At 36.7% G+C, this 26,690-nt stretch overlaps 1 protein-coding gene across 10 annotated transcripts in view; it reads left to right on the top strand.

The window, feature by feature from the left end:
* VPS13B (vacuolar protein sorting 13 homolog B) overlaps window positions 1-26,690 on the top strand; it is a 491,200-nt gene that overhangs the window by 149,600 nt on the left and 314,910 nt on the right. For all 10 annotated transcript variants that reach the window (XM_074885247.1, XM_074885238.1, XM_074885283.1 and 7 more), the window contains 2 exons: window positions 10,774-10,908; window positions 11,782-11,955. In XM_074885247.1, the coding sequence (XP_074741348.1) occupies window positions 10,774-10,908; window positions 11,782-11,955 (309 nt within the window). The remainder of the gene's footprint in view (window positions 1-10,773; window positions 10,909-11,781; window positions 11,956-26,690) is intronic.

Raw genomic sequence — 26,690 nt, forward strand, 5'->3', positions numbered from 1 at the left:
TTTATTTTTCATGTTATTTAAAACTTACTGATATAGAGATACGTGGATGGAAGAAGATGCAAAGACTAACTGTCTATGGTAGCATCTGGTTTTGTGAAGATATGATTCTGTGCATAGAGGATAGATCAGTCCGCTAAGGAGGTTGTTTGAAATACCTTGAAATCAATGTGTTTTTGATGTGTAATATAAGAATACATATTATGAGGAATTAATGCAATTTTATGATTCTGTTTAATTATGCAAAGGTGTTTACAAAAATTATTTAAATTCTTCCATCAGAAGTCACTGTTGTTTTTTAAATGAAAAACAGGAGCTTACTTAAAAATAGTAAGTTCTTTTTGTGACGTGATCATGCCTGTATTACATACTCTAGTTCAATGTGAATGTTGTCGTAATTGAAGAACACTGTTGTTAGGCTATTGCAAGTTTATACTTTTATCAAAATACAGTACTAAGTAATTCTGCGGGGGAACCTTACGCTGAGGTTGAGTTGAAGAATTCCTTAAATTTCTTAGCTATAAGGTAGTATGTCACAAGCATGTGCTTTAATAAGCTATAGTATGGAAATACCCTTTTTCATGCTTTTTTTTTTTTTTAAATACAAAATGCTAATCCCAAGATTAAATTGCATTCTTAATATAAGCAATGTTACAGGACTTGCCTTGCATTTAGATTTTCTTCTTTTTTGTCTTAATAGACAGTAAGATTTTTAACCTCTAGGAAATTAATCATACTAATAGAGATTTTCTATTCTTTGGCCATGGAAGGTTATATATAAGCTGCTTTTTTTATAATGCTGCCAGCGTGTGTATTGCTTGTTGGTTGTGCAGGGTATATACCATAGATTGTAGTCTGACATTGTTACGGTGTTAGCATGTATGGGCTTCATGTATTCACTGTGAAGGTGAGATCATCATGTTTAAAGGATGGTTTTAATTTGTGTTGGTGAATCAAGTGGATACCGTATTTAAGGAGGGGAAAAAAAGTGTACTCACGCAGGTTGCTGTCTGCAGTCCAAATTGCTGATCAGAGAGTCTTTATACACATCGGTAATGTGCTGTGCAATATAAGCTGAAATATATTCCACAAGGGAGGAAAACGGAATAGGTTACATACGCTGTTCCTAAGTGCAATGAATATAAAACTCCATTACTCACTTTAAGCAGGTGCTTTTTATATGAGGCTTTAAAGAAATATAAAACTGCTGGTGAAATGATTGGTTTGTACAGACACGACTTAACTTCCAGTACTTTGACCAGATAAAGAGGCTAAAAATATTTCTACAAACATTTCTTTAATGATTTCAAGGATTAAAGGTTAATATCCTCCTGGTGTAAGAAACTGCCATTGCAGACGCTAAATGTACTATTTCTTTTTAAGTCCTCAGTAGTTGCATAGAACATTTAAAAGAAAATGTAAACATTTTTGTTAAACTTAGAGCATTGTGGTTTTAAGTTTATATCCTAAACAATGTATATTTAAGTTGCTGGGAGGAGCACAGTGATATAAAGAAATTCAGTGCGATATAGAAAACTGTGATTGAGTAAAAGTAATACTCCCATTAGAAACAAAACTAATCTTTAAAGAAAGTGAAGTTTTGTCACCTATGCATGTAGAAAACTACATGTGAAGGGGTAGCCTCAGATCTTTGTGTTCTTTAAAGAAGCATATGCTGTCTGAGAAGGAAGATCATGGGGAAACTGTTCAAGATGATATGGATACACTGTATTTTAATCTTATTCCATGCAATCTGTATCATGCTTTACTTACCCACCTTGTCTGAATTACAGTCTTCCTGCCATTTCCTACTCCTTTACAGTCAGTGTCCCCGGCAGCAACCTCTGTTGCTCATTTTTTAACCAGGTGACTGCTGGCTTTCTTCACCTCCCAAGTGAAAGATGTTGATGTTTTATTTTGCTTCCCCACCATCCCCAGCAAATCATGAAATCAAACTGTTAATGATTACACCTCAGATGTTAGTTCTTTATTATTTTTTGATAATATTGTTACTGAACACATCTACCCTTCTTTTGAATTTTTATAAACCTTTGCAGTTTCTTTACTTCTTAAAGAATTACTGTGCCCATCCTCTAGAATCTTCAATTTGCTGACCTTTTTACTGGTCCATAACTGTTGTGTCCTATATACAATTATCTCAAATTGAGCTTGTGAGATATTTCAGTCATTAGATATTCTGTTTGACAGCAAACAGGTGACCAGATGTCCTGTGTGTTTACTGGGAAGCTCACAACCATGTGTAGGTCCAGGCAAGATGCTGCATTTCTTGTCTCTTGCATAGTAGGTATGCTACATAGCACTTTAAGGTTTGCATCTGCTCTGGTGAATGAGGCTTTTTAAGGGCAAAGGAATACAAACTCATATGAAACCAGGCTTTATGAGTTTCACAGTTGCCAAATAACTTATTTAAATAGATGTGTCTTAGAGAAATGAGCTCCACAGTTGAAATAGAAGGTGGGTGAGATCAGAGATGAGCTTTGGTGCCTTTAAGACTTTGTTCTTTCATCCCGTATTTTGCTGTCCTAGAAAGCTGTAGATGTCCTTTTTCTCTAGTTGCTAGGCACCTTTTTACCAAAAGAAGAGTTGTAAAATGCAGGCTTTATCTCAGAGTCTAAGATGTATTGTAACTTATGCTTAGTGTATTTGGAGGTAAGGCATTTGAAGTGGTACTGGATTGGACTTGAACTAGACTTAATAGAAACTCAGGATAGAAAGTGCAGTTCAGGTTTTCTGTGATCATATTAGCATATGTTAATGAGAAAAAAAGTTTTAATATACTTTATGTGTTGACATTTTGCATGAGCTATGAAACTTGCGCCAGGTACAGCAAAACTACTGTATTTGAAAGGGATAGAAGGCTTATGTGGCTAAGATGGAAGCAACCAATTGTGAGTGCGTGCTTCCAAAGAAAGGGCGTGTTACTAGGGGTGGAAACTGTAAGCTCTTTCTTCTGTCTATCCACCTGTCTTTGTCTTTTTCAGGATCTTGCTTCAAATACTTTATGATGAAAGTTTCTCAAGTTCTTATTTATCTGTATCCTGGAAGCGTTTGCATCCATGTCTTTTTTAGCATTTGTCTACTGACAATGTACAGATATGAGGATTGATAGGACATGGGTTTTGAGAGTTAGAGATTCAGATTCTGCTAGTTTTTCCTGTGTTTTCTTGGAAGACAAATGTTATTTTAATGCATTGACTTGGGCTTCTACCATTTGTCTCAGATGATACAGTGGTATCTGAAATGCAGCTGTTGAATTGTGCAGAGAGGAAAGTCAATCCTTTTCTTCTTCTTGAACTTCTGTTTACAACAGCATGAACAGTGCCACTAAAGCCACTTCAATCCTGTGTCCTGACCAGTATCAAGTTGCCAACTCTAAAATAATAGCTCTAATTAGGTAAGTTTATAATTGGTGATGCCTAAATAGCCTGAATGTTAGCAATAATGTTTAATAATAATAAGTTGCCCAAAACTACACTTTTCACAGCAAAGTTTTAGAGCTATTTGCAATACTGTATATGTTTAAAGACAGAAGACAGTATTCCTTCTCTAAGTGTTGGCTATTTAGATCAAAAGGAGCAGCAGTCAGACTATGTATGGATTGTGTTTCTGTACCCTAAACTGAGAATGTTTCAGGATGGTCCTTGTCCTTTTGATAGGTTATGGTAGTAAGTCTGTGAATGTTTGCAGGCCAGCCTTAGTACAGTGGGTAAAGGGAGTTCTGAAACATTTCCCAGTTCTGTTGTATTTTCAGAAAAGTTTTTTTTTTGGTGGCAGCTGTTTAGTTCTTCTGTGAGCATTCAAAATTAAAGCATAGCATTACTTTACCTAACTGGATAATCACTTAAAATAGATTATCAATAAAGAATTATCCAAAGGTGCTTCTGACCTAGAATCCCTTAAACATATTAGTCCAAATATTCAGTGATATCTTCAATATTGGTTTTCAGTTTTTGAGTCACAGGTTCCTTATCTAACTCTCCATTTTAAGCAGGATTTTAGAAAAATCAAGTTTATGGATTAAGGCAGATGGGGACCTGTATGAAGGCCGCTGTGTGGAGTCTTGAAACAGCAATGTAGCAACATGGATTTGTCAGATTTAAGTGACTCTCCCTGTGGGTGAAATTATGTTGTCCTTTAGCACATTGGGAAATTTTTTGCAGTATGTAAATCTCCATTACTAAATGATGGTGCTACTTCTGTTTCAGTGTTTAGGAAATGGAGAAGTCTTAATTAGTTTACAGGCAGTTTAAGGATTGAAGTGCTTAGTTACAGGGATTTTAATATTGATCTCCAAGGTGAAGACCAGTGTATGACTGACTGTGTTCTTGGCCCTGAAATCTGTCTGTGAAAATACTGGAAATATGTGAGGAGATTAATTTTTGTGTCGTGTGTGTGCATACTTGTGGTTTTTGCAGCTTATGTTCTGATGAAGACAATGGTAGATACTTACACTGATAAATATTTTGTTGTTGTTGCCCAAGAAGAGAGCAGCTTCTTTAGAGAGTATTTCAATCTGTCAATAACTGCTTCCACCCTTCCATGCATTTACTTTTCCTTTGAGTATCATGGTTGAAAAGAAAATGAGAACAGAGATATTTTTTAGGACAGGTGTCTTTTAGTTGTAGAATGGTGGCACAAGAAGCTCAAGACAGTAGAAAATCTGTCCAGTTCACCATACCTTAGAGGCAAGACAAATCTACCATAATCGTGTTGTTATTGCCCTGTTAAATCTTGGGAGTGGGTGGGGATGAAACAATTTCTTAGAATAGTGGTATGTGACTGAAAACTGGTTGACACAGCTACAAGAAAATAAATAATTATGATAATCAGAATAGAAATTGTAATACTAAATAAAGTTGAGTTAGGAAAAAAAGAATAGACCTATCCCTCGATACCTCCTTAAAATAAGTTGTCTGAATTACTGTTTTGAAGAAGAAAAAAAATAGTAGCCTGTGAGGGTTTATCTTGGGGCTGCAAGATGTGGTCTGCAGACTATGGTGACATTAAAACTGTGGAATAATGAACACAGTAAGGATGTTTGGGGAACTTCATCACAAAGATTTAGTTTTACTACAGAAAAAAATGAGGAAGTATTTATAACCTGGCGTCTACATTTTAGAAAATATCTCTCTTTTTCTCTGTTTTTTCAATTTAAAACACACACCCCCTGCAAACCACAAAGCAAAAGAACAAAAAACCAAAGAAAACCCAAAACAAAACAAAAAAAACCCAACCAAAAGGAAGGAAAAAACCTGACACAAAACCCCAGTGTTTCCTCTTCAGATCTTGTGTGCAAGGAAGCACAGTGATCGAAAGGGATGTTGAAGTTCCTATGCTGCTGCTGTTTTACTGCAACAAAGAACATGAAAGCTCATGCTCCCTCAATGTTTTGAACATGAGAAGTAGGACAGATGCCAGCTAGAGCTGGTCTTTGTGGCTTCTCTTATGTTCAGACTGCAAGGAGGAAAGAATTAAGTTTGGTTTTAACTTCAGGTTCCTCAGAAGTGCCATGTCTCTAACCAAGTTCAATACAGACTTTCAGAATTTCTCACTCAGGTCATTGCTTAAGCAAGGACTGAACACAAATTAGTATCTCTCATGAAAGAAATGAGGTTTCTCTTATGCTTCAATTTGTTTAGTAGCTTTTCTGTGTTAGCCATGTAAAACTTAAATATATGTTTCTGTGAAAATAATTGGACATTTTTTTCTTGATTCCAGTAAGACTTAGGCCTAAATGTTATTTCATTTAGTTAATAACTCCTTGCTTTTATTCATGGATTGATCTTTTTACTGAGTTTGAAATCATTTTGACATGTATGTGACAGTCTTTTACTATATCATGTTGCCAAACCATAGTTTATTGGTACTTAATGCTTTAAATATTGAAATTTTTCTTTCTGAGACCATAACCTAAATATGGGGAGAATTCATGTGGAGCTGCTTCTAGAAGTTTTAGTCATGCCTTATTCATTTCCTATTTCATATTTTGCAGTTCTCTCTTTTATGATCTTTCTAGAGAATTACTTATTGTTTTTCAGGGATTTGGCGGCACACAGACTCTTGTCCTCAGAATCAATGACATGCCTCTTTTACTGGTTTCCTATCTTTTCTATTGGTCAGTTTAGATTTTGTCTCTTGGTTTTCCATTAATCATCGCAAATTCACCTTATTACAAACAGACTGGTAAAAGATGATAAAAGATTGGTAAAATCACTAATTAGGTAACTTTTTTTAACAGGTCTTAAATGCTTGTTCACATCAATAGGCTTGTTAGCAGAAATCCTGGGCTGATCTGTAAAGACACAATTGTGACCTGCCTTTAGGTATTTGATTCTGTCCTGCTTGCACATAGAATGTCACTGAATACAGGACCTTGGAGCAAGCTGTGTAGTTGAGTTATGTACATGGAGAGGACCAAAGCTATGACCAGAAAAGCTGGGGGGAGGATGTGAATGCCTGCTTTAAAGAGTGGGAGAACCTTCCTCGATGGTGTGATACTTCTGTGTGCGTTTCTAGAACAGAATGGCTCTCTAGGTTTGAAGTTAAGATTAAAGTGAGTTAGTGTGCACAAGGTGTAAATTGTCAAGGCATAGTAGATCTTAAGTTAGCCTATTTTGGGGTTCTGCAGTATGGAAAGAACAGCTTTTTAGGTGTTTGGTGATGTGTTGTATTCTCTTTGTGGTAGTCTGATTCAACTAAAACAGGTTATGTTTGATCACCAAGTATAAACATGCTTACATATTGGGAAGGAAACACTTGATTTTTACTGCTAATAGTTCTACAATGGGCAAGATGTTTTCAGTACAAAAATCACACGACTAGAAAATTGTCATTTTTGTCCAGAAGCGGCCATAGTTTATATTTAGTGGAGACAGGTATGTGTATCTCTCTATCTCCATAAAGTCTTTGATGACTGTGTTCCTGTTGAAAATAATAAATTAACTGAAGAAAATGTGAGGTGTACTGAAAAACAAACATGGTTGCTCTGTTCTCCATTTTTGACTACACTGAGCAGCAAAGTCAAGTAAATCACAGTGCTGCTTTTGAAAGTGTGATTTCAGAAGAGTGAGTACAGCACAAATTCTACTTTGTTGTCTTGCACCTTGGAAATAAACCTTTCTCGTGCTTCATTTGCTGATGTTGAATTTGGATAATGTTGCTGTTGGCAATGGTAGATTTGGTTTCTCTGGTTTCTCTTTGAATTCGTGTTCAATGTCTTAGTTAAAATCTTGTGCCGTGTTTGTCTCGATGCTAAATTTGAGTTAGTATTTGGATGCATGGAGCATTTTTTATCTAGGAGTTTTAACATCTTCCTGCTCAATCAACCCCTTGAGAAGATGCTACCTCTAAAAAGTTTATAAACATTGAGGGGAGGGAAGGAAGCCCCAGTCTTTGCTCACTTAAACATTTGTTTGTCGAAATACATATCTAAGGAATATGTTAGCTGTAGGTACAACTGTTGAGACTTTGATTTTATAATAATATTATCATGATGAAAGAGATGATAAAGGAGAATATTTGGGAAGTTACAGGGATGGAAACTGCAGATAGTCAGAGGCATATGTGGAAAACAAGGCTTCTTTCTTCTCTATAAAGCAGCTTGCCAATTTGACAAGTTTTATAAGGGATTGTTCATAATTTCCAAAAATTTTCAGAGACTGAAGAATATGTCCTGTTCCCCTCTATTAAACCTGTTCATTATAAATGATTCACTGAAAGTCTCTAAACGTTCTGTGCTTTGAAAAAAGAGACTTGTAACTGGGCAAGGGGAATCTCCTTAGGTTCAGGTGTTTTTTTGTTTTTGTGATGAAAGTCTAGTTAGACATCCTAAGTTCCTTATTCCTTATTGTAGTCTCTGTGTAGGATTTTAATATTTAATAAATGGGTTTTCTGAGTATCCCTCAGTCCAGAGCTGTGAAACCTGAGCAGAATTAATTTTTCTTGCAATTTCTCCTTGATTACTGTGGTGTGCTGTGGTTATCAGGTGTTAAAACTGAGAGCAGGACGATGTTGCCATTTGTCAAATGAAGGTAGAAAAGGAGGGGCATGATTATGCTATATGTTCCTAATACTTTTCTATTTTCTTGTAAAATAGTTGAAAACAACTGAGAAAGTGATCATCCTATCTCTCTAGCAGGTGTTCCAGAAAGAAATAGTTTATTACTACTATCAGTTACTTCTTTGTATGCATTAAAATATAACTGTTAATTGTATGATCATGTATTGAGGGTTTGTGGCTTCCTACAAGGCCAAGCTATTCAGCTTTCCTGGCTTCCCATTGTGATCCCTAACTGCTGTCTGGGTGAAAACCAGTGCACTGGCTAGTTTGAGCTTTGTTTTGCTGACTGTCATGCATATGCTGACTGGTCACGTAACAGGACAAATATACCCACATTTTCATGAAGAATGTAGAATATAACTGTCTTTGATAATGCTGCCGTATCTTGCTGAAATTCAATGAGTCCAGAAGTTATTTGGTGAGGGAATAGGAGTGAACAGACGTAAATAGGGAGCACGATCATTTGAAACTTGATTCCTTGTTTCCAAATAGGATACTAAACCAAAATTCAAGTTATGCATGTAACTAACGGAAAGTTTTTGTCTCAATGCAGAGAGGTTGTTCAGGGTAATGCATCTGAAAGTGGATTCCATGATGGAAAATATTTAGTTTTCAAAGCACTTAATCTTCCATAGTCAAGTGAGAGAAATGTATCGGACATCACACCTTGTATTCTGAGGCATAAAAGAGTTGCTGAAAAATGGAAACAGCAAGAAGCTGACAGTTTTGAGAAGACTTGAAAGATGGGGGTCAAATTATGAACTCAAATTTGTTTTGCTTTGGCTGCTACTAACAGTATTTTATAATCTTTGTTTTGGAATAGGTAGAAGACAGGGAAAAGCATACTTTTTGTTTCTTTTTGTTTCTTTTTTTTTTTCCTTTTTTTTTTAACACAATGGCCTCTATTTGCTCAAGTTTATAGGAAGTATGAGGAGGCAAAGCCAAGACTCGGCCATGCCTACAGATACCCTATCTGCTGTTGACAAATTCATGCGTTGTGTCTGATACCACACCTTAGATCAAAGGGGATTTTCAGCTTTAAAAGAGGCTTACCCTGGGCAAGATGGGAAATGAGGGTGTATTGACGAGGCTAAAGTTGGTAGCTGATCTTTCAGACTGAGAACCAACAGGGTGTTGTAGTGGCAGGCACACAAATAGGATTCTTTGAGCCTGAAGCGTTCCTGAATCACAGATTAGGAGAAGGCTGGGCATAGCTTTAACACAAAAGACAGGGTAAATTTTGATAAGAAAGTACGCATAGAACATGGAACCTACTTTTACATGGCAGCCTGGTTTACTAAATGCCATGAGTTCCTTCGTATGCTGCTTTTCTCTTCCTCCTGTGGAAAATGCTTTTTATTCAAAAATTATTTAAGTTCTTACCAGAACAAAACTTAAATATGTGTCAGGAATTGTGCTTATCAAATGATTTTATATGCACTACCAAATATACTTCAATGTTTAGGAACTCGAATAGCCACAGTGAACTAAGCACAGTTATCAGGTTTAATCCTAAATCTTCTGTTCCCTTCTTTGGGTTAAGTCTTTGCGAGATTGTGCAAAAAACTAATGACTTCATTCTGTAGAGACTATAGTAAGTTTCTTTAATGTGTGTAACTATCTTGAAACACATATCAAAATGCTTTTAATTTTTTTTTTTTGCCTGATATTCTATAATACTTTCCTTGCGTAATTATGGGGTTTGGAACAAATTCTATATTACATATGCAGGGAAACAGTTCCATAATTATACTAATGTTTGCATAATTAACAAGCTGCTTGCCAATTTTAACTGACAAATTCCAAGTCACTTTTGCATGAGGGGGGGAAATAAAAACATAAAAAATGGTAACTTCTGTTGGTTTTTCCTTTCATACTTCTTACAGGTGTTGAAACTGTTTATTTCTAAATTGCAAGTAAATTTATGTATTTTTTTGATAGGCAGTGCTATACAGAATAGGAGAGCTGGCTTCCACCACCCATGCTCTGGGGCTGTTTTGGGGGCTGCCCTCAAGCTCTGCCAATGTATCTCTGTCCTGACTTGCAAGATCCCCTGCTGCTGCTGCCGCTGTGGTTCTAGGCAGCTCTTCAGAAGTGACTGCCAGTAGCACCAATTTCTTCCAACTGTGCAATAGTTTTCTGGTGTGCACAAATAGGGTCTGAGGAAAGACCACCAAAACTTATTTCCACTTGTGATCCAAGGCAAGGTTTGAACTCCAGTTTCCGTTGAAAAATGGCAAGTGTGCCATTGGCGTTCTGTGCCGTTCAGCTGAATGGATTTAATGCTACTGAGTAAAATGTTGTTGTCTAAATGTAAGCTGAAAACACTTAGTCATTTTAAGATCCTGAAAGGGTCATAATAAAAACATGAAAGACAGTAGCTGAGGTGGCACTTACAAAGTGAAAACAAAAGTGTATGTGTGTGTATATATGCATATTTATTATTCCAATTTCTAAGTGGCTTTCTGTGTTTTCCTCACAGTATCTATATATATTTTATGCATAGCTGTTTGTATTAAAATGCCCATATACAGCACTCTCTCACTTCCATTTAAAAACTGTGAATCACAACAGAAATGCTATAAGAACATCTAAGGTAGATAATTAAAGTATAATTAAGTTTAAATGTCTTGGTGAAGGAATATAAAAATATTTAAATTCTACAGGCTAGTACATTTGCAGTTTTCTTTTATTAGGTGTGAAATCTAAGAATCCCCTGCCAACTCTTGAGGGTTCAATCCAGAATGTTGAATTGAAGTACTGCGGCACATCATTGGTCAAATGTGCCTCTGGGACCGTGGGATCAATAAAAATTTGTGCCAAAGCCCCAGGTATGTGCAGCTGGACCATGTAAAACTTTATTGCCTGTATAGGAGAATTGGCCTTGCTTTTTACAAGGAGAGTTACTGAAACAAGAATTTACTCATTGTTCCTATGAATCAGAGAAGGTTTTTTTGTATTCTGTTTTGGGTTTTTTTATTATTATTGTTAAGTGTGCCAGGATGATCCAGTCTGGCCCGAGTATAGTCAATTTTTCACTGAATAAAAAAAATAAAGATGGTGGGTTTTTTTCTGCTGAGACAAATATTCCTCTAAAGGCAGTAAAGAAACTGGATTAACTCTGAATTTTCATATTACACAGAATATTTGCATTTTATTTTATTTGTAGCATGATTTTGATTTATTCTGCTGTTTATTGTTTATTGTCTCATTTTCCGCTAATGCTACAGGTATGTATTTTGTGTGTGAAGTTTTTGAGGGCTCTGTGATAAACAGTTTTTAAATTTCCATAACAGAATTTTTCTTGAAGAGCATGCAGGAACTTTTCCAATCAATGTCTATGATCCCTTCATAGATAAAGGCAGCTAATGTCAAGAACATTAAAAATGCAGTTCTAAATTGTGTGTAGAACTAAGTTGAGTTCATGGTGATTTTTAAAGATACTGTTTTGTAAAGCTGGGATGGAAATTACTATTTTAAAGAGAATTGATTACTTTTTTGAAATCCTCTTGGATGTAAAGACATTTACAAGATAACATTAAAGAAGTTGTTTAATAGTTTATATGAGATCGCTTTTTCTATTTCCTCTTTTAATTCTGTACTTACAATGTTAATAGCTGTTCTCTCTGGACTAGTGAATGTTTATGTGTTGAAAATTTATCTTGTTACAGTAAAAGCTGTAAGGAGCCTAATCTTTATCTTAGGTGATGGTGGAAAAGAGAAGCTGATTCCTTTAATTCAAGGCCCTTCTGACACCAGAGACTTACACAGCAGTAAATGGCTCAATGAGAGTAGAAAGCCAGAATCCCTCTTTGCTCCAGATTTGGTAGCCTTTACAGTCCAAATTCCACAGTATATGGACTACTGCCATAATTCTGGTAAGTGCAAAACTCTTGTTAAGTTGGTATCGCATTAATTTTTCCTATCCAATATAATTTTCAAAAGAGGGGCTTGATGTAAAGCGTGCCAAATGCCAAAGTATCTTTTTCACATACTGCGCACATTATAACTTTACCTTAGCTCGCTATGAGACACAAGAACTAAAAGCAGCATTTTGATGTATGTCTTCTTCAATAAGAAATGCTTCAGTAACTCCAGTTGTCTTTTAGATTTTTTTATACAGAATATTTTGTAAAATGTTTTGGGGGCAGAATCCATGTTGAAAAAGTTTTATTCTTTCTTCCCTTTATCTATTGGGTTGAGCTTCGTATAAGAAGTTGACCTACTGAATTCAAAATGGTTCATCTAAATTCGCAGCATAATTTGTAATTAAATTAAGAATTTATAATAAAATTTGTTAATAATAAAAGGTTATTTTTAAAATGCTACAGAGCACACATTTGATGTCATCAGACTTGGTGTTGTGGTGGATTTAAATGAGAAACAATATTTTCAAAGAGTTGCTTGGATAAATTTAAGGGTGTTGTTGACTTTGTGGGCATAAATACTCTTAACTAACATTCTTATGGTTTCTGTGGGCTTTAAAAAAAACACTGGTCTGTTTTAAGCAACACTGACAATTTTGAAATATATCTAGTTTAAAATAACTATAATCTCGTTTGTGAAATACACATGGATCTAGGTTTTGCTGTCAGTGTGGTGCATTTTAAAAACCATGCTTTCGTATTTTTTTTTAAAGTTTATCCTGTTGCAGTGCTAAGAGTAGAATCAAATATGGGGAAAAAAACAAACCCAAAAAGCATCAAGTTTAAGGAAAGCAAAAGAAATAGCTGACCCCAATATTATGAAACACAAAAATAAACTGGAAAGTTCTTCTCTATTTTTTTCAATGTGCAATGGTTGTTGAAAGTCATTAGTCTGAAAAGTAACAGTGAATTTATTACCATCTTTGTAATTTTTATGTCCATATGTAAGCAGCATTTGATTCTTACGCAAAGTAAATATTTGTAAGCACTGTGCACTCCAGCAGTTGTTAGGTTAATTTTTTCAATAACTGTACTCATATGTTTCTTGGAGAGCATCATGTTGGAGATGTTTATGGCAGTGTTTTTATAACAATTATCTGAAGTTTCTGCCCCTAAAACATTGTGAAAAGCAATTAATGATTCAACAGTCTCTGAATTATTCAGATTCGTTTTTCAAAAAAAGTGAAAATCTGTTGCACCTGTTGTCTCAAGTAGCTTTTAAATGTTCACAATAATAAATATTATTGTGCAACAATAATATTACTATTATTATTGCATTTTCTGTCTTTTTAAAGGATCTTTTCAGTTTAATTTTCTGATTTTTGTCTTAGACTATTAATATAATATTGATATAATTTTGTCTTAGATTATTAATTAATTACCTGTACTATAGTATTATTGCTTTTGTTACAGGTCACAGTGATCATATACATTTTAGCTCATCAGTATTGCGGATAGTCCAATTAGATAGTAGAGAGTACTTGATAGGTTGTGACAGGAGATGCCTACAAGAATTAAGGCACTGACAGATGAAGCGCTGGCCAAACTCATTTGCAGGGGCTTTGAGAGGCAGAAAATTGGTTTGTAATAGACAAGGGTCTGTGCTACTTGTTTTGTAGGGGAATGGAGATACGTTTCAGATGCTAAGATTTTAGAATTGAAAATTTACTGGACATTTCACAAACACACACCTGCCCAGTGCCTCAGGAAGTTTTACTGAACCATGGAATGGTTTGGGTTGGAAGGGACCTTAAAGATCATCTAGTTCCACCCCCCTGCCATGGGCAGGGACACTTTCCACTAGACCAAGTTGCTCAAAGCCCCGTCCAACCTGGCCTTGAACACTGCCAGGGAGGGGGCAGCCACAGCTTCTCTGGGCAACCTGTTCCAGGCCCTCACTACCCTTACAGTGAAGAACTTCTTCCTTATATCTAATCTAAATCTACCCTCTTTCAGTTTAAAACGGTGATCCCTCCTCCCATCCCTACACTCCCTGATAAAGAGTCCCTCCCCATCTTTCCTGTAGCCCCCTTTAAGTACTGGCTATAAGGTCTCTCCAAAGCCTTCTCTTCTCCAGGCTGAACAACCCGAACTCTCTCAGCCTGTCCTCGTAAGGGAGGTGCCCCAGTCCCCTGATCGTCTTCGTGGCTCTCCTCTGGACTCGCTCCAACAGGTCCATGCCCTTATGATGGGGACCCCAGAACTGGATGCAGTACTCCAGGTGGGGTCTCACGAGAGCAGAGTAGAGGGGGAGAATCACCTATCTTGACCTGCTGGTCCCGGTTCTTTAGATGCACCTTAGGATACGGTTGCTTTCCGGGCTGCAATACACATTACTGGGTCATGTTGAGCTTCTCGTCAACCAACATCCCCCCAGGTCCTTCTCCTCAGAGCTGCTCTCAATCCACTCGCTGCCCAGCCTGTATTTGTGCTTGGGATTGCCCTGACCCATGTGCAGGACCTTGCACTTGGCCTTGTTGAATTTTGAGATTTGCACGGGCCCACCTCAAGCCTGTCAAGGTCCCTCTGGATGGCATCCCCTCACTACAGCATGTCGACTGCACCACACAGCTTGGTGTCATTGGCAAACTTGCTGAGGGTGCACTCAATCCCACTGTCCATATTGCCAACAAAGATGTTAAACAGCACCAGTCTCCACACCAACCTCTGAGGAACGCCACTCGTCACTGATCTCCACTTGGACATCGAGCCATTGACTGCAACTCTTTGAGTGTGAGCATCCAGCCAATTCCTTTTCCACCAAGTGGCCCATCCGTCAAATCCATGTGTCTCCAATTTAGAGACAAGGATGCTGTGCAGGACAGTGTCAAATGTTTTGCACAAGCTGAGGTTGACTGATTGATTTTGTGTACTCAGTGGTAGTCAGAAACCTGCATGCTCAGACTCTCTTCTCAATCTGTAAGGTGGCACTTGTGACTGATGACAGATGAGAGGGAAAAGCTGACTGATGTGTTAAAGCTTTGGTCCCAGTAGACATTAAGAATAGCGTACTGCGAATGATTTTGGTTTTTTTTAAATATAAATTAAACTAGGAAACATTAATGTTCAAATTATCTCAGGTTCTATACAAAGGATGAGGGAGTTAATTAAAGTCTTTGCTTTCACATACTTGCTGAAGGAATCGAGGCAATTTAATACAGGAGATATGGCTATCATTTCATTACGACTATGAAAACTACATGGAGAGAAAACATGAAGTGATTTGAGAGCATAAAAATGCTTTTGCTGTCAGTTGCAGTCTCTTCTGGGAATTAAGCTATACTGGATAATTTGATAGCAAATTCAATTTATGTATCAGGGGAATAAAAGGGTTGTTTAAAGCTGTACTACTGGAGATGATTGTGCAGTACTGAAGTTGTGCTGTTTGAGCAATTTATCCTAATAATGTTAGAGATGATGTTCTGGAATAGGAATTTGGACTACAGAGTCGAGTGAAGAGAGTAGTGCAACCTGCTTGTAGAAAGAATGAAAAAAGCTATCCAGGAGAGATGAGAAAAATCATCTAGAATTGTTCAGTGTTACCAGATTGCTGGAGATAAAGCCATGGTTGGCAAAGTCTGTTAACTCTATAAAGTATATACAGAAATATCTGTATAGCTGATGCTCTCCAAATACACACATGATTTCTTAAAAGAGCTAAGGGGGGCAGCAGTTCTAACTTGGTGGGATTAGATATAAATTGTCGAATGAAGTCAGTTTACTTCTCCCTGTACACAAGGATTCAGAAAACTTTGCAGATTCAGTGTCAGAGGAGCTACTGCGTACACTGTGCAGCGGGGCAGGGGGTGCATTGGAGTTGTGCAAAGCTAAAGAGCTGCAAGTTAGCCACCTCCTTTTTTTGTGTATAAAATCAAGAGAAGCAGTTGCAGGGGAATTTCTGGGTACTCTGGAAGAATCTTGGAATACAATACAATGCCCATGCAAGTGACTTCTAAAAATTTTTTGCTTATATAAAAATTAGTGAAGGATGAGTAACTAATTAATTCATTATGCATCTGTGAAGTTGAATGTAAAACAGCTTAGACTAAAATGAAAGCAGGTTTTTGGATATAAAATGCCAAGGAGGAGGTTGTGCGAATAACACGAGGTTCTTGAATAAATCAAGATGTATTTACCTGGAACACAGGTAGGAGACCTTTTCTCCTCCTCCCCCCTATCAAGTCAGCAACTGTCTACTGTCTTGTATCACTTGAATTATATGGTCCCAGGTGACCAGGATGGTTGTGCAGCTTCCTTTTACTGCTTGCTGTGCCGTGACCCTGCAAAGATTGAAGTTGTGCAATTTGAGTGATAAAGCATTTCACACTGGTATTTTATTTCTTGCTATTTCACTTGTTGCTGCTGAGAGTAAGAGAAAAACAAATATGGTTCTAGTAGTACTATACTGCATTGAGTATAACCAACAAAGCAAAAAACCTCTATAAAATGTCATTCCAAAAAGGGCAGCATTAAAGTGTATGATGTGTAGCATATACAGGCAAAGTAAGTATTATGTATAACAAGCACATATAGTGATGATTACGTTGCAAGTGTGTTTTACTGTTTGGAGCTCAGTGTCACAAGCACAGTGGAAAACCAATCCACCTATGACAGAGGAAGTTTTTAGGGACAAAGACTATAAATATCATTTTGTTTAGTCCTTAAATACAAGTTTGCATGCTGGTGCTTTTAATTTTGGATACTCGTATGAAAAACTGCCCTAGGTATCTCTGTGCATAGTTGTAAAAATCAGTGGATGTGGTCCCCAGTCTTTTTCTAAACTGCAGCATATAAAATAAATACAAGAGAGGAGATTATTCCATTACCACAGGGCTTGGGAAGGTCTTCTTACTGCTTCTCTGAAATAACCCTGCCTTTATTAACCCTCATAGCAAGCTGCAGACCTTGTTTGTTTCACCTGGCCTTTGAGAGAAATAGGGAGATTTCAAAATGAATGCTGGTGTTAGTATTTAATTATGAGCAGCTGTTGAATAGATGAGGTGAGCTGATTAGGCTCTATTTGGTTTGCCATATTGCATAATTGGGACTGCGTGCACAGCTGGTGTATGGAGAGCTTTATTACATATAAATCAAGAGGAACTAAAATAAAAAATACAATTAATAACGTTTTCTTTGAGATCAGCTTAAATATTCAGTAATGCAGCACTGAAAAAATGGAGTAAACAAAAGTACCTGTATTAATGTCATGCTCATGTGTGGTAAATTGATACACCCAGTGGAGCAAAGTAAGAGTGAGAAGGCTTCTCTAGTTTGTGAAAGCTGCCTGAAGAGCAAATATTCAACCTTGTAAAAGCTGGTATTTTTCATTCAAGTGATATTTTTCTTAAACTTCAAAAGATTTTTGTTTTGTTTTCTCCGCTATCAATATTTTGTATGTTTAGAGAAGGTCACTCCATTCTCTCTCCCTGTCCCACAAAGGAAAAAAAAATGTGTGCAGTGAAAATATTTTTACGTCTGAAGAAATCATATCTTCAAACATAAAAAAAGCGCCATAAATGTTGTACCAGCAGCAACATTATTTTTTTATATGATAAAGCAGCTGATTTTTATCTGTTAGAACTTATTTGAAAGGAGGTGAGAGATTTTACATATGTTTGTTTTTATGCATACGCACCTATATATGCCCCCAACTCCCCCTTTCTTGCAGTTAAAAAAGCCTGTCATTGACATATTTTGTTATTTAATTTTGACTGCTTAGACTGGGGATACTGCAAAGTCTGGATTTTAAAGCTGGAACAACAATTTTTTCTAAGTTCTCAGTTCTAATTTAAATGAGTGCTTGTGCTAGTAAAGAAAAAAACCCCAAACTTGTAAAAGATAATTAATAAACTAATTTGAAGTATTTTGGAAAGATTTGGCACAATGAATGAGTAAAAATGCTTAATATATAGGAGTAATTAAAGACAATTCACATTTGTTGTTTGGGCATAAATGTGTAAAAATTATACCCATCTATCTTATTACATTTCCTTTTCTATCCCTGAGGACTTCACTATGTACTTTATCTGTAATTGTTGCCAGTTTTCTATCAAGTTCCCACTGGGCTTCTGGTGCAAAAAATCTTATCCTCTCGATGACAGAGCTTGCCTGAATGATTTCATGCTCTTAGCATTTTTGTTCACGGGAATTAGGGGCAGAATGTAACTGCAGCTGAACATAGCATCTATTTTTGTAATTTTGAAGTTTAGACTCTGTTATTGGAACTAAATGAAGAGATGCAGGTGTTCTCCAGTTCAAGTCCTTTGGGATTTTTTGATGGTAGATGCTTGAAAAGAAAATGCATGTGTTTCCAGAGTCAAACAGCAGCTGTGGACAAGGATTTATGTTTTTCTCAGAACTTTGGGATTTCAAAATGTTACATTTAATCACATGCACAGAAAGGAGAGCAAATGTTAAAGATGTTACATATAAAACTAGGGGACTGATCTTTTTACCATACCAACTAGTTGTGGGAATAGAGGAACAAAGTGATCTTTAATCTTAATATGCACAATTTCAAAAGGATTATGATAGTTGCCAGGACTCTGCTCTTTTGAGAACCGTGCTCTTGCAGCGCACAACATTTATATCCTCTTAATTGCTTTAAAAATCTGGCTTATTCTCATATTTTACCTTGGAAAAATAGGAATGCTTATAGTATAAGTTACTGAAAACACAGTATTTATGTAGTCTTATGGTGTGGAGGAGGGTGAATTTAAATTCAGATAAGTATACATTTTTAGAATAATTTTTCTAGTAATGTCCTGTATTTTTCAAAATTGGATTAAAAATAGCAGTTCAACTGCCTGAACTGCGAAGCTAAATTTAGAAGTTTTCCGAGTTACAGAACTTGTGGGAAGAAGTATTTTGTGGTATTGCAATTTCTTCCTCCCTTTTTCTCTCTCTTACAATTTTGAAATTGTAGGAAACAAAATGTCTGACATCTTTTAATTTTACCGGAAGTTCAAGTGGGGGCAGCAGGTGGTAGAACTACCAAGCAGTTCAGGATGGGAGGATGGTGTGGGGAAGAGCAAGTTGGTAACAGAGGTATTAACTAACTTGCATTTAGCAATCTGAGAAAGTAAAAGCCTCTTTTTAAATGCATTTAACTTTGTACATTTACCAGCTTATGTGTGCTCCATCCTCCCCCATTACCCTCACAGCTCAGTATGTCATGCACTACAGCCAGGTTAAGCATCAGATATTATTCTAACCTGAATCACCTCTGTATCTACTGTCTTACAAAGATCCAATGCTTATTACTTTTTCAGAGAGGGAAGTAAACTTTGTCCTCAAGCGCAGTCTGTTACTCTACTGGCTCCAATTATAAATTTCATGTCCATGGGAGTAGCATCAGGGAGGGACATACTATACTATGCTAACTAGATTAACATTATTTCCAGTGGGTTGCGTAACTCTGGCAAGTGGCAGTAAGTTCTGGTTTGAGATGTACTGTTCAGCTGTGCTATGGAAGTCAACACAGTAATATCTTTAGCTAAAGAAGTGCTTTTGCCTTTTTCCAATTTCCTTTTCTTAAAAGTGTGACTTAAGAGTTTGGTAATACGGCAAAATAAGAACAAAACTTGGACAACGAAGATGGGGACTCAACTCCAAATAGCAGGAGCCTGAGACGTTGCACTAGGAAATCTGTTGAGCGAGGGAATTGGAAAGCCTGTTTCTCCTCTGGATTTATACCTTTTTCTTTAGAAACTCATTGCTTGACTTTCTCTTCTCTTTTAGCTCAGGATAACAGCATTCTGTCTATAGATAATGTAGTTGATCTAGTAGTTCCTGGAATAGGAATTTGTGCTTCAGTATTAGCAACCGAAGATTTGAGCTCAAGTGGTAATATGGGGTATGCAGGCCTTAAAGAGCATAAAGGACATCTCCCCACCTTCTCCTTAAACAGCATATAACCTAGAAAATTCTGTAAAAGTAGCTAAAAAACCAAAAGAGTTGTTAAAAAAGCATTTTTTTTTCTTTAAAAAACTTCTCTCATTAAATGTGTAAAAGTTAGGGAATAGCAGATACGAGATTATTTCTGCTACCTTTATTTTTTATGCATGTGTGTTCCACAGGATTTCTGTTCACTTTACAACCTGATGGTATCAAATCGTTTCATATGGCCACTAAAGTCGTATTTAACACTTCTAGTATAAAAAAAAAAAAATGGGTTCAAATGACAACTTCTGTTTCCATAACAGTATAGGGTAATGTATCTGTGCTTCATATATTTATGAAAATGCATTCACCTTTTCAACTTGTGGCATCTGGAAAAGCATTGTTCAGCAAGGTGACTAGATACTGATGGTGCAGAGAGTTTTGGAAATGTGACAGACATAGGCTCTCAGCAATTGCTGTCACATAGCTTTGGACATTGAAATCTGTTTTTAATTGAGAAAATATATGTTGCCCAACATGTTGGGATAGCTCCTACTCATTTTGAAAAAATGTCATGGGATCTTTAACTTCCATTTGGATGCTTCCCAGACATGGGCATAAGGGACTGTAACTGTTTGCTTTCAAATGGTGTTTAAACTGTTTCCAGGTTTTATAATTGAATTATATTGCGCTCTCTACTGCTTTGGTGATGTAAATGATTCATATAACATGACTATTATTTTTTAATGAAATTCTAAATAGATATCGCTGAAAATCAGTAGACATTTGATCATAAAATATAAATGCATTTTGACCAGGTCAATTTTTGTTTTTCAACTTTTAATAACAAGTGATTAAATAACATCTTACTAAAGAGAATGAAAAACAGCATTAAATGAAGTAGCTCCATTATTTTTAATGCAGAAATTATGATCTAAATATATATTTTTTTTCTAAATCTAAAATTTTTTTCTTAGTCATTTTCATGGGTCAACTCTGTAGTAGGTTAAAAGAAGCTACAGGTCACTCCCAAGATTCCACTGTTCTGTTTATAATACACACGAATTTACTAACAGTCTCATTTATGGTTTAGGACGCAGTCTTAAATACACAGAGTGAATATTCAACCACATTGTCCCCTGCTATGCAAACATTAGTGTCCTGAAGTTCCCACAGAAGTTCCTTTCCAGGATGTTACAAATAGCCATTTGTGGTCACAAAATAAAGTTGTGGCATTACCAGTTGACTGATTAGGTAATGTAGAAAGCAACAGTTCGGAGCCAGGGTTAGACAAAGGAGGTTAGAATCTTAGCAGTATTTTGATTATTTTTTAATTCAACTAGATAATCCCAGTGATGAGCCCCAAGCTAAAACATATTCCTATAGCTGACCAAGCTGAAAATTATTTTGAACAAATTATCTTTAAGGTGTCCAACTTTGGAAACATTTAAATTAGTTTCATTTTCTTCGTGTGCTGTGAAGATTCTCAAAATCAATCTCTTTATCAAAAATCTGCAAACCATATTCACTTTTGACCTTTAGACCATTTATTAGCTTCTATGCTGTATGAGCTGATTTCATTTTCCTTGTACCTGTGCACTGAAATAGACCTAAGCAAGGTACTCATGTATGCACTTATTGTGTAAGGTGGCAGATACACTTAAAATTGATATGAGGAAAACAGTGCACCGTGTAACTTTTCAGTTCTGTTTAATAGTTAAAATTAGCCCACTTATATAGTGTGAGCATTTATTGTTGAGTATCTCTACAGAACAGATTTCTAAGTATAGCAATTTCAAACATCAGTATTGTATACTTGAGGTATCCTGACATTCTGAGTATCACATGGAGTACTAAATCTATTTGAAAAATGCAGTGCTAGGCTGATAGTGGATATATAGTTTAATTAAATATTTTTAATTCTTAATTTTAATCTGATTTACACTCTTTCATAGCGGAAAAGACATTTTGAAGAGGAAAAAACAATTTGTTTTTCTGAAAGGGAAGATTCTAGGTGTTGCCCTAATCTTGCAGCCGGTTCAGTTAAGACAGGAACATTTGCTGGAGCAAAGTAATTCACTGGTGACCTGAGTCCTGAGTTCCCATTCAAACACTTCTGCTGCTAATTGTTGATACTGAGCTCCACTTACAGCACGGCAAATTAATGCAAAATCTGGTTTTCCTAAGTGTTTTCCTAATTGCTGATGTACTTTCAAGATAGGTGGATCTGAAAAAAAAACCCAACCAGTTGTGATTTTCCCCAAGAGATTTAGAAAATTGATGCTTTGTAAGCAGAACAGCAAATCATTTTGGAGTTGTACTATCTGAACTTAATGAGAATGTTGCATGGTTATGCATGCAGGAATGAGTGCCCTGACAATGAGGAGTGAAGGGATAGGGAGTCCTGAACAAGCATATCAGCTCAGAGTTGGCACAGTTAAGAGTCTGCCTGCATCTGCCAACTCTTGCACTTTTACCCCATGTACATCATCTGTCACTGTACAGCTTCTTGGGCTATTTGCCTGGGATCAGTGCCAAGCTGGAGAAGTAGCTTTGATTATGCTGCCTCATGTCCAGAAATCATGGAAGTAAAGCACACTGCCTGTGGGAAGGTGAGCATGAAAGGAGTCAGACCAATCAGAGTTTCAACCACATCTTTTAAATTTCAATGTTGATAACTAACTGTCATGCCTGAGGAAAAAAAAGACCATGTTTTAATAATATGATACAAACCATACATGAAAATAAAGTATAATCTGAAAATTAATGTTAGCTATCAGAATAATAATGTGAATAAATCAGAAGCTGACTGCCTCTTCCCATCTCGCTCTGTGTTCAGAAGTGCCTATGCTTGTTTTATTTCTGGAATAAAACTACTTAAACCATAAAAAACATTGCTTAAGTGCAATATGAAGTATAATAATAGAACTGGCTATCACAGGGATTTCCCCCCCCCCCCCAAAAAGGAGAAAATAATGGACATTTTATAAACAGAAACAATTCTCATTGGAAAAATAAGATATGATTGAATCTAATGAAGCTTTAAATAGTGTTTGGTTCAACATTATTGAGCAGGGTTATGGAGCGCATGTGATGGATCATCACCTCTGGAATAGTATTCTTTTCTGTTTTCTCTTTGTCCATGGCATAGAGGATAATCAGTCAGATATAATTAATCATCTTTTAAATAAACTGGGCATCTCTTCCTTACTAGGCTTTGAATAAATTATATATACAGTATATTTTTCATATTTAGTGTAACTATGTTCATGTTCGGTTAACTAGTCAATGGAAATAAATTAACGAAGGGAGACTATGAATTCTCCCTCTAATTTTGAGCTCTTTTATAATGTCCCTGCTTGTGATAAAAGAAAGAAGAATTCAGTATTGAGAAAATCTTCTATCTAGGTTGTGACCTGAAAAATTCATACAAGAAAATGGAAGATGTTCAATACGTCTTTGTAATACTTGAAAGATATTCTAGCCCAAGCCCTAGATTAATATTTTTCAGACATTAAAATTATTGCAAAATAGTTGGTTTGTACATGTTTGATAATAGATTTGTTATTAAAGTGTGTTTAAACCAACGTTTGGAAACCTCAACAGATATGAGGTAATTTTCACTATAATGGAGTTTTCTGAAAACAGATGTGTGTATTTTAAAGTGCACATATCAGTCCCTTAAGCAGTTGCATGTCTACACTAATGAAATAGAAGTTTAGTGCAGGTTGTAATCAGTTGATAAAATTGTTTTTAATTAAAAAACAGGAAATAATTCAGGTATATTTGTATTTGGAGTTTTTAAAACAAGTGTAATAAAAATATAATAATCTTCATAACACTAATATTTAGTGTAAAGACTTTTATAATAATTTGAAGCCAATAATACTTCTTTTTCTTCACTGGTAACATAACACAGAATAAGTATAAGCCTGTGAAAGGGATGACTTAACAAAACTGTTGATGCACTTTGAGTGAAACATCTTTATCAAGTTAATACAAGAAGCAGTCATGCCCTACTTGAATTACTCATTTATAATGACTGAGCAGCAGCCTGGATGTGGACTTTGAAATCCTGGGAAAATAAAATGCATGCATGCATTCAAATGTCTAAAGTCTTTGCTTTAGAGCAGCTGTAAAATGTTGAAGTGAGATGTCAGCTACTAGCTCTTGTCTACATTTTTAGTCTGAGGGGAGATGTGATCATTTAATTGCTAATTGTTAGTATTATTTTCATCATTGCATCCTTAGTTCAAGACCTTCTATTTTCAAGACCCATTTGAACATTTAGGACCTAAGAATCAGAATATTTATCTGATTTTTGCACACTTTTAATGCATACATTATTCCAACTTTAAGACCTTATTTATTTTGACATAATGGATAGATTTTTCTCTAACTTTTATTGTGCTTGTAATGAGGCAGTAGTAATCCTATAGATTTGTAAAATATCAAAATAAACCACATGTATGGGTAACAATTTCAAAAATACTACCTGCATGCTCACTAAGGACATAAGAGTATAACAGCTGGTAAAAGCCATGTATTAAAAGGATGTGTGTCTCTTTGCACTGTTGGGATGTTGCAGCTTGCACAGTCTTTTGCAGATGACTGCGTTTGCCAGGTTCTTGTCTTCACAGCTTGATAACATGTTTCCTTTGAAAAGATAGACATGTAGGAAATTAACTGTTCAACTTGAATTTTTCTTCAAATGCTTGCACAATACCAAAGAGTGTGCATCCCATTACACTTGAATCAGAGTTTTTTGATAAGGAGTGCCAGATGCTGTGTCTCAAGTATCCTCACACTTCCCAGGTCAACAGTACAGAAGTAACCACTCTTCTTTTACTGCAGGAGTTGTACAAGCTGCTGTGACATGAGGTAAGTGAGAGCAGGAACACCCACTTTTTCTTGTTGGAGTGTCTGTAAGGGCAGTATGAACTTTGTGTTGCACTTTGGAGGCAGACACCAATGTGCATATTGTATCTATCCAGGGATACTCATAATCATCTTACAGCAGTTGATGAGACTGTAGGGCTGCTTACTTAAGGACCGTTCAGGAATTGGTCAAGTAGTTTTTTTCCTTCTTGTTTCTGTTACAAGTAGAGTTAAGATTCCTTCTACTTCATTTCAGTCTGTTTCCTGGAACAGGGCATCTCTAACATGCACCATACAAACTTGTTTTTTCCTCTGGAAAATCACTATCTTAAAATCGTGATGGAAGGAGCAGCAAATTAAGCCACAAACTCAGAGATTGTGCCTGCCTACCTGTTAATGGGAAAACTGAGAGGCAAGAATAATCCACTTTGAAGGTTAAAATCCACCTTGATAGTTCAAATCTTCACTAACATTTATCCAAGGCAGCACTACTAGAGGTATTGGAGATACCTCTTGGACATTACTTTTTGCACAGGAGTTAGCAGAGCTCATTGAAAGAGCTTTAAACTAGATTTGAAGGGGGAAAGGGATAAACCCAGGCTTGCTAGAAGTAAGCTTGGCGGCAGCATGCCAGTGTTTAAGGGATGGTGGCAGGGTCCTTCAGTCTGCCATCTCAGTGGAGATAGGGGATGGAGCTCCATGTGGCAGCAAAGACACAAGGGTCATTGATGTGTTAGAAACCACAGAAGCACATGAGAATGGTTGGTCACGTAGGAATTAGGGCTTCATCCCCAGTAAAGGTGGTGAGATCAGTAGCCCAACTGAAGTGCATCTATACCAGTGCACACAGCATGGGCAACAAACAGGAGGATCTGGTAGCCATTGTGCAGCAGGGAAACTATGACATAGTTGCTATCTCGGAAACTTGGTGGGGTGAGTTCCACAACTGGTGTGCTGCAATGGATGGCTATAAACTCTTCACAAGGGATAGGCAAGGAAGGAGAGAGAGTGGGGTAGCCCTGTATGTTAGGGGGTGTTTTGACTGTCTAGAGCTTAATGATGGTGATGATAGCATTCAGTGTTTATGGGTAAGAATCTGTGGAAAGGCCAACAAGGCAGATACCATGGTGGGAGTCTGTTATAGACGACCCAACAAGGATGACAAGGCAGCTGAAATATTCTGTAAGCAGCTGGGAAAAGTCTCACAGTTGCTAGCCCTTGTTCTCGTGGGGGACTTCAACTTACCACATGTTTGCTGGAAATACAATAGAGCAGAGAGGAAACAGTGTAGGAGGTTACTGGAGTGTGTGGAAGATAACTTCCTGATATACCTGGTGAGTGAGCCAACTAGGAAAGGCGCCCTGCTGGACCTGTTGTTTGTGAAAGGAGAAGGACTTGTGGGTGATGTGATGATTGGAGGCCATCTTGAGCATAGTGATCATGAAATGACAGTTTTCAATTCTTGGAGAAGTAAGGAGGGGGGTTAGCAGAACTGCTACCTTGGACTTCTGGAGGGCAGACCTTGGCCTGTTTAGGAGACTGGTTGACAGAGTCCCTTGGGAGGCAGTCCTGAAGGGCAAAGGAGTCCAGGAAAGCTGGACATTCTTTAAGAAAGAAATCTTAAAGGCACAGGCGCAAGCTGTCCCCATGTGCTAAAAGATGAGTTGGTGGGAAAGATCAGCTTGGCTGAACAGAGAGCTCTGGCTGGAACTCAGGAAATAAAAGAGAGTTTATGACCTTTGGAAGGAAGGAGCAGGCAACTCATGAGGACTACAAGGATGTTGTGAGGTTATGCAGAGAGAAAATTAGAAGGCCCAAAGCTTAATCTGGCTACTGCTGTAAAGGGCAATAAAAAATGTTTCTATAAATACACTAGCAACAAAAGGAGAGCTAAGGAGAATCTCCATCCTTTATTGGATGTGGGGGAA

This window comes from Strix uralensis, chromosome 1, assembly GCF_047716275.1.
Source record: "Strix uralensis isolate ZFMK-TIS-50842 chromosome 1, bStrUra1, whole genome shotgun sequence".
NCBI classification, from domain to species: domain Eukaryota; kingdom Metazoa; phylum Chordata; class Aves; order Strigiformes; family Strigidae; genus Strix; species Strix uralensis.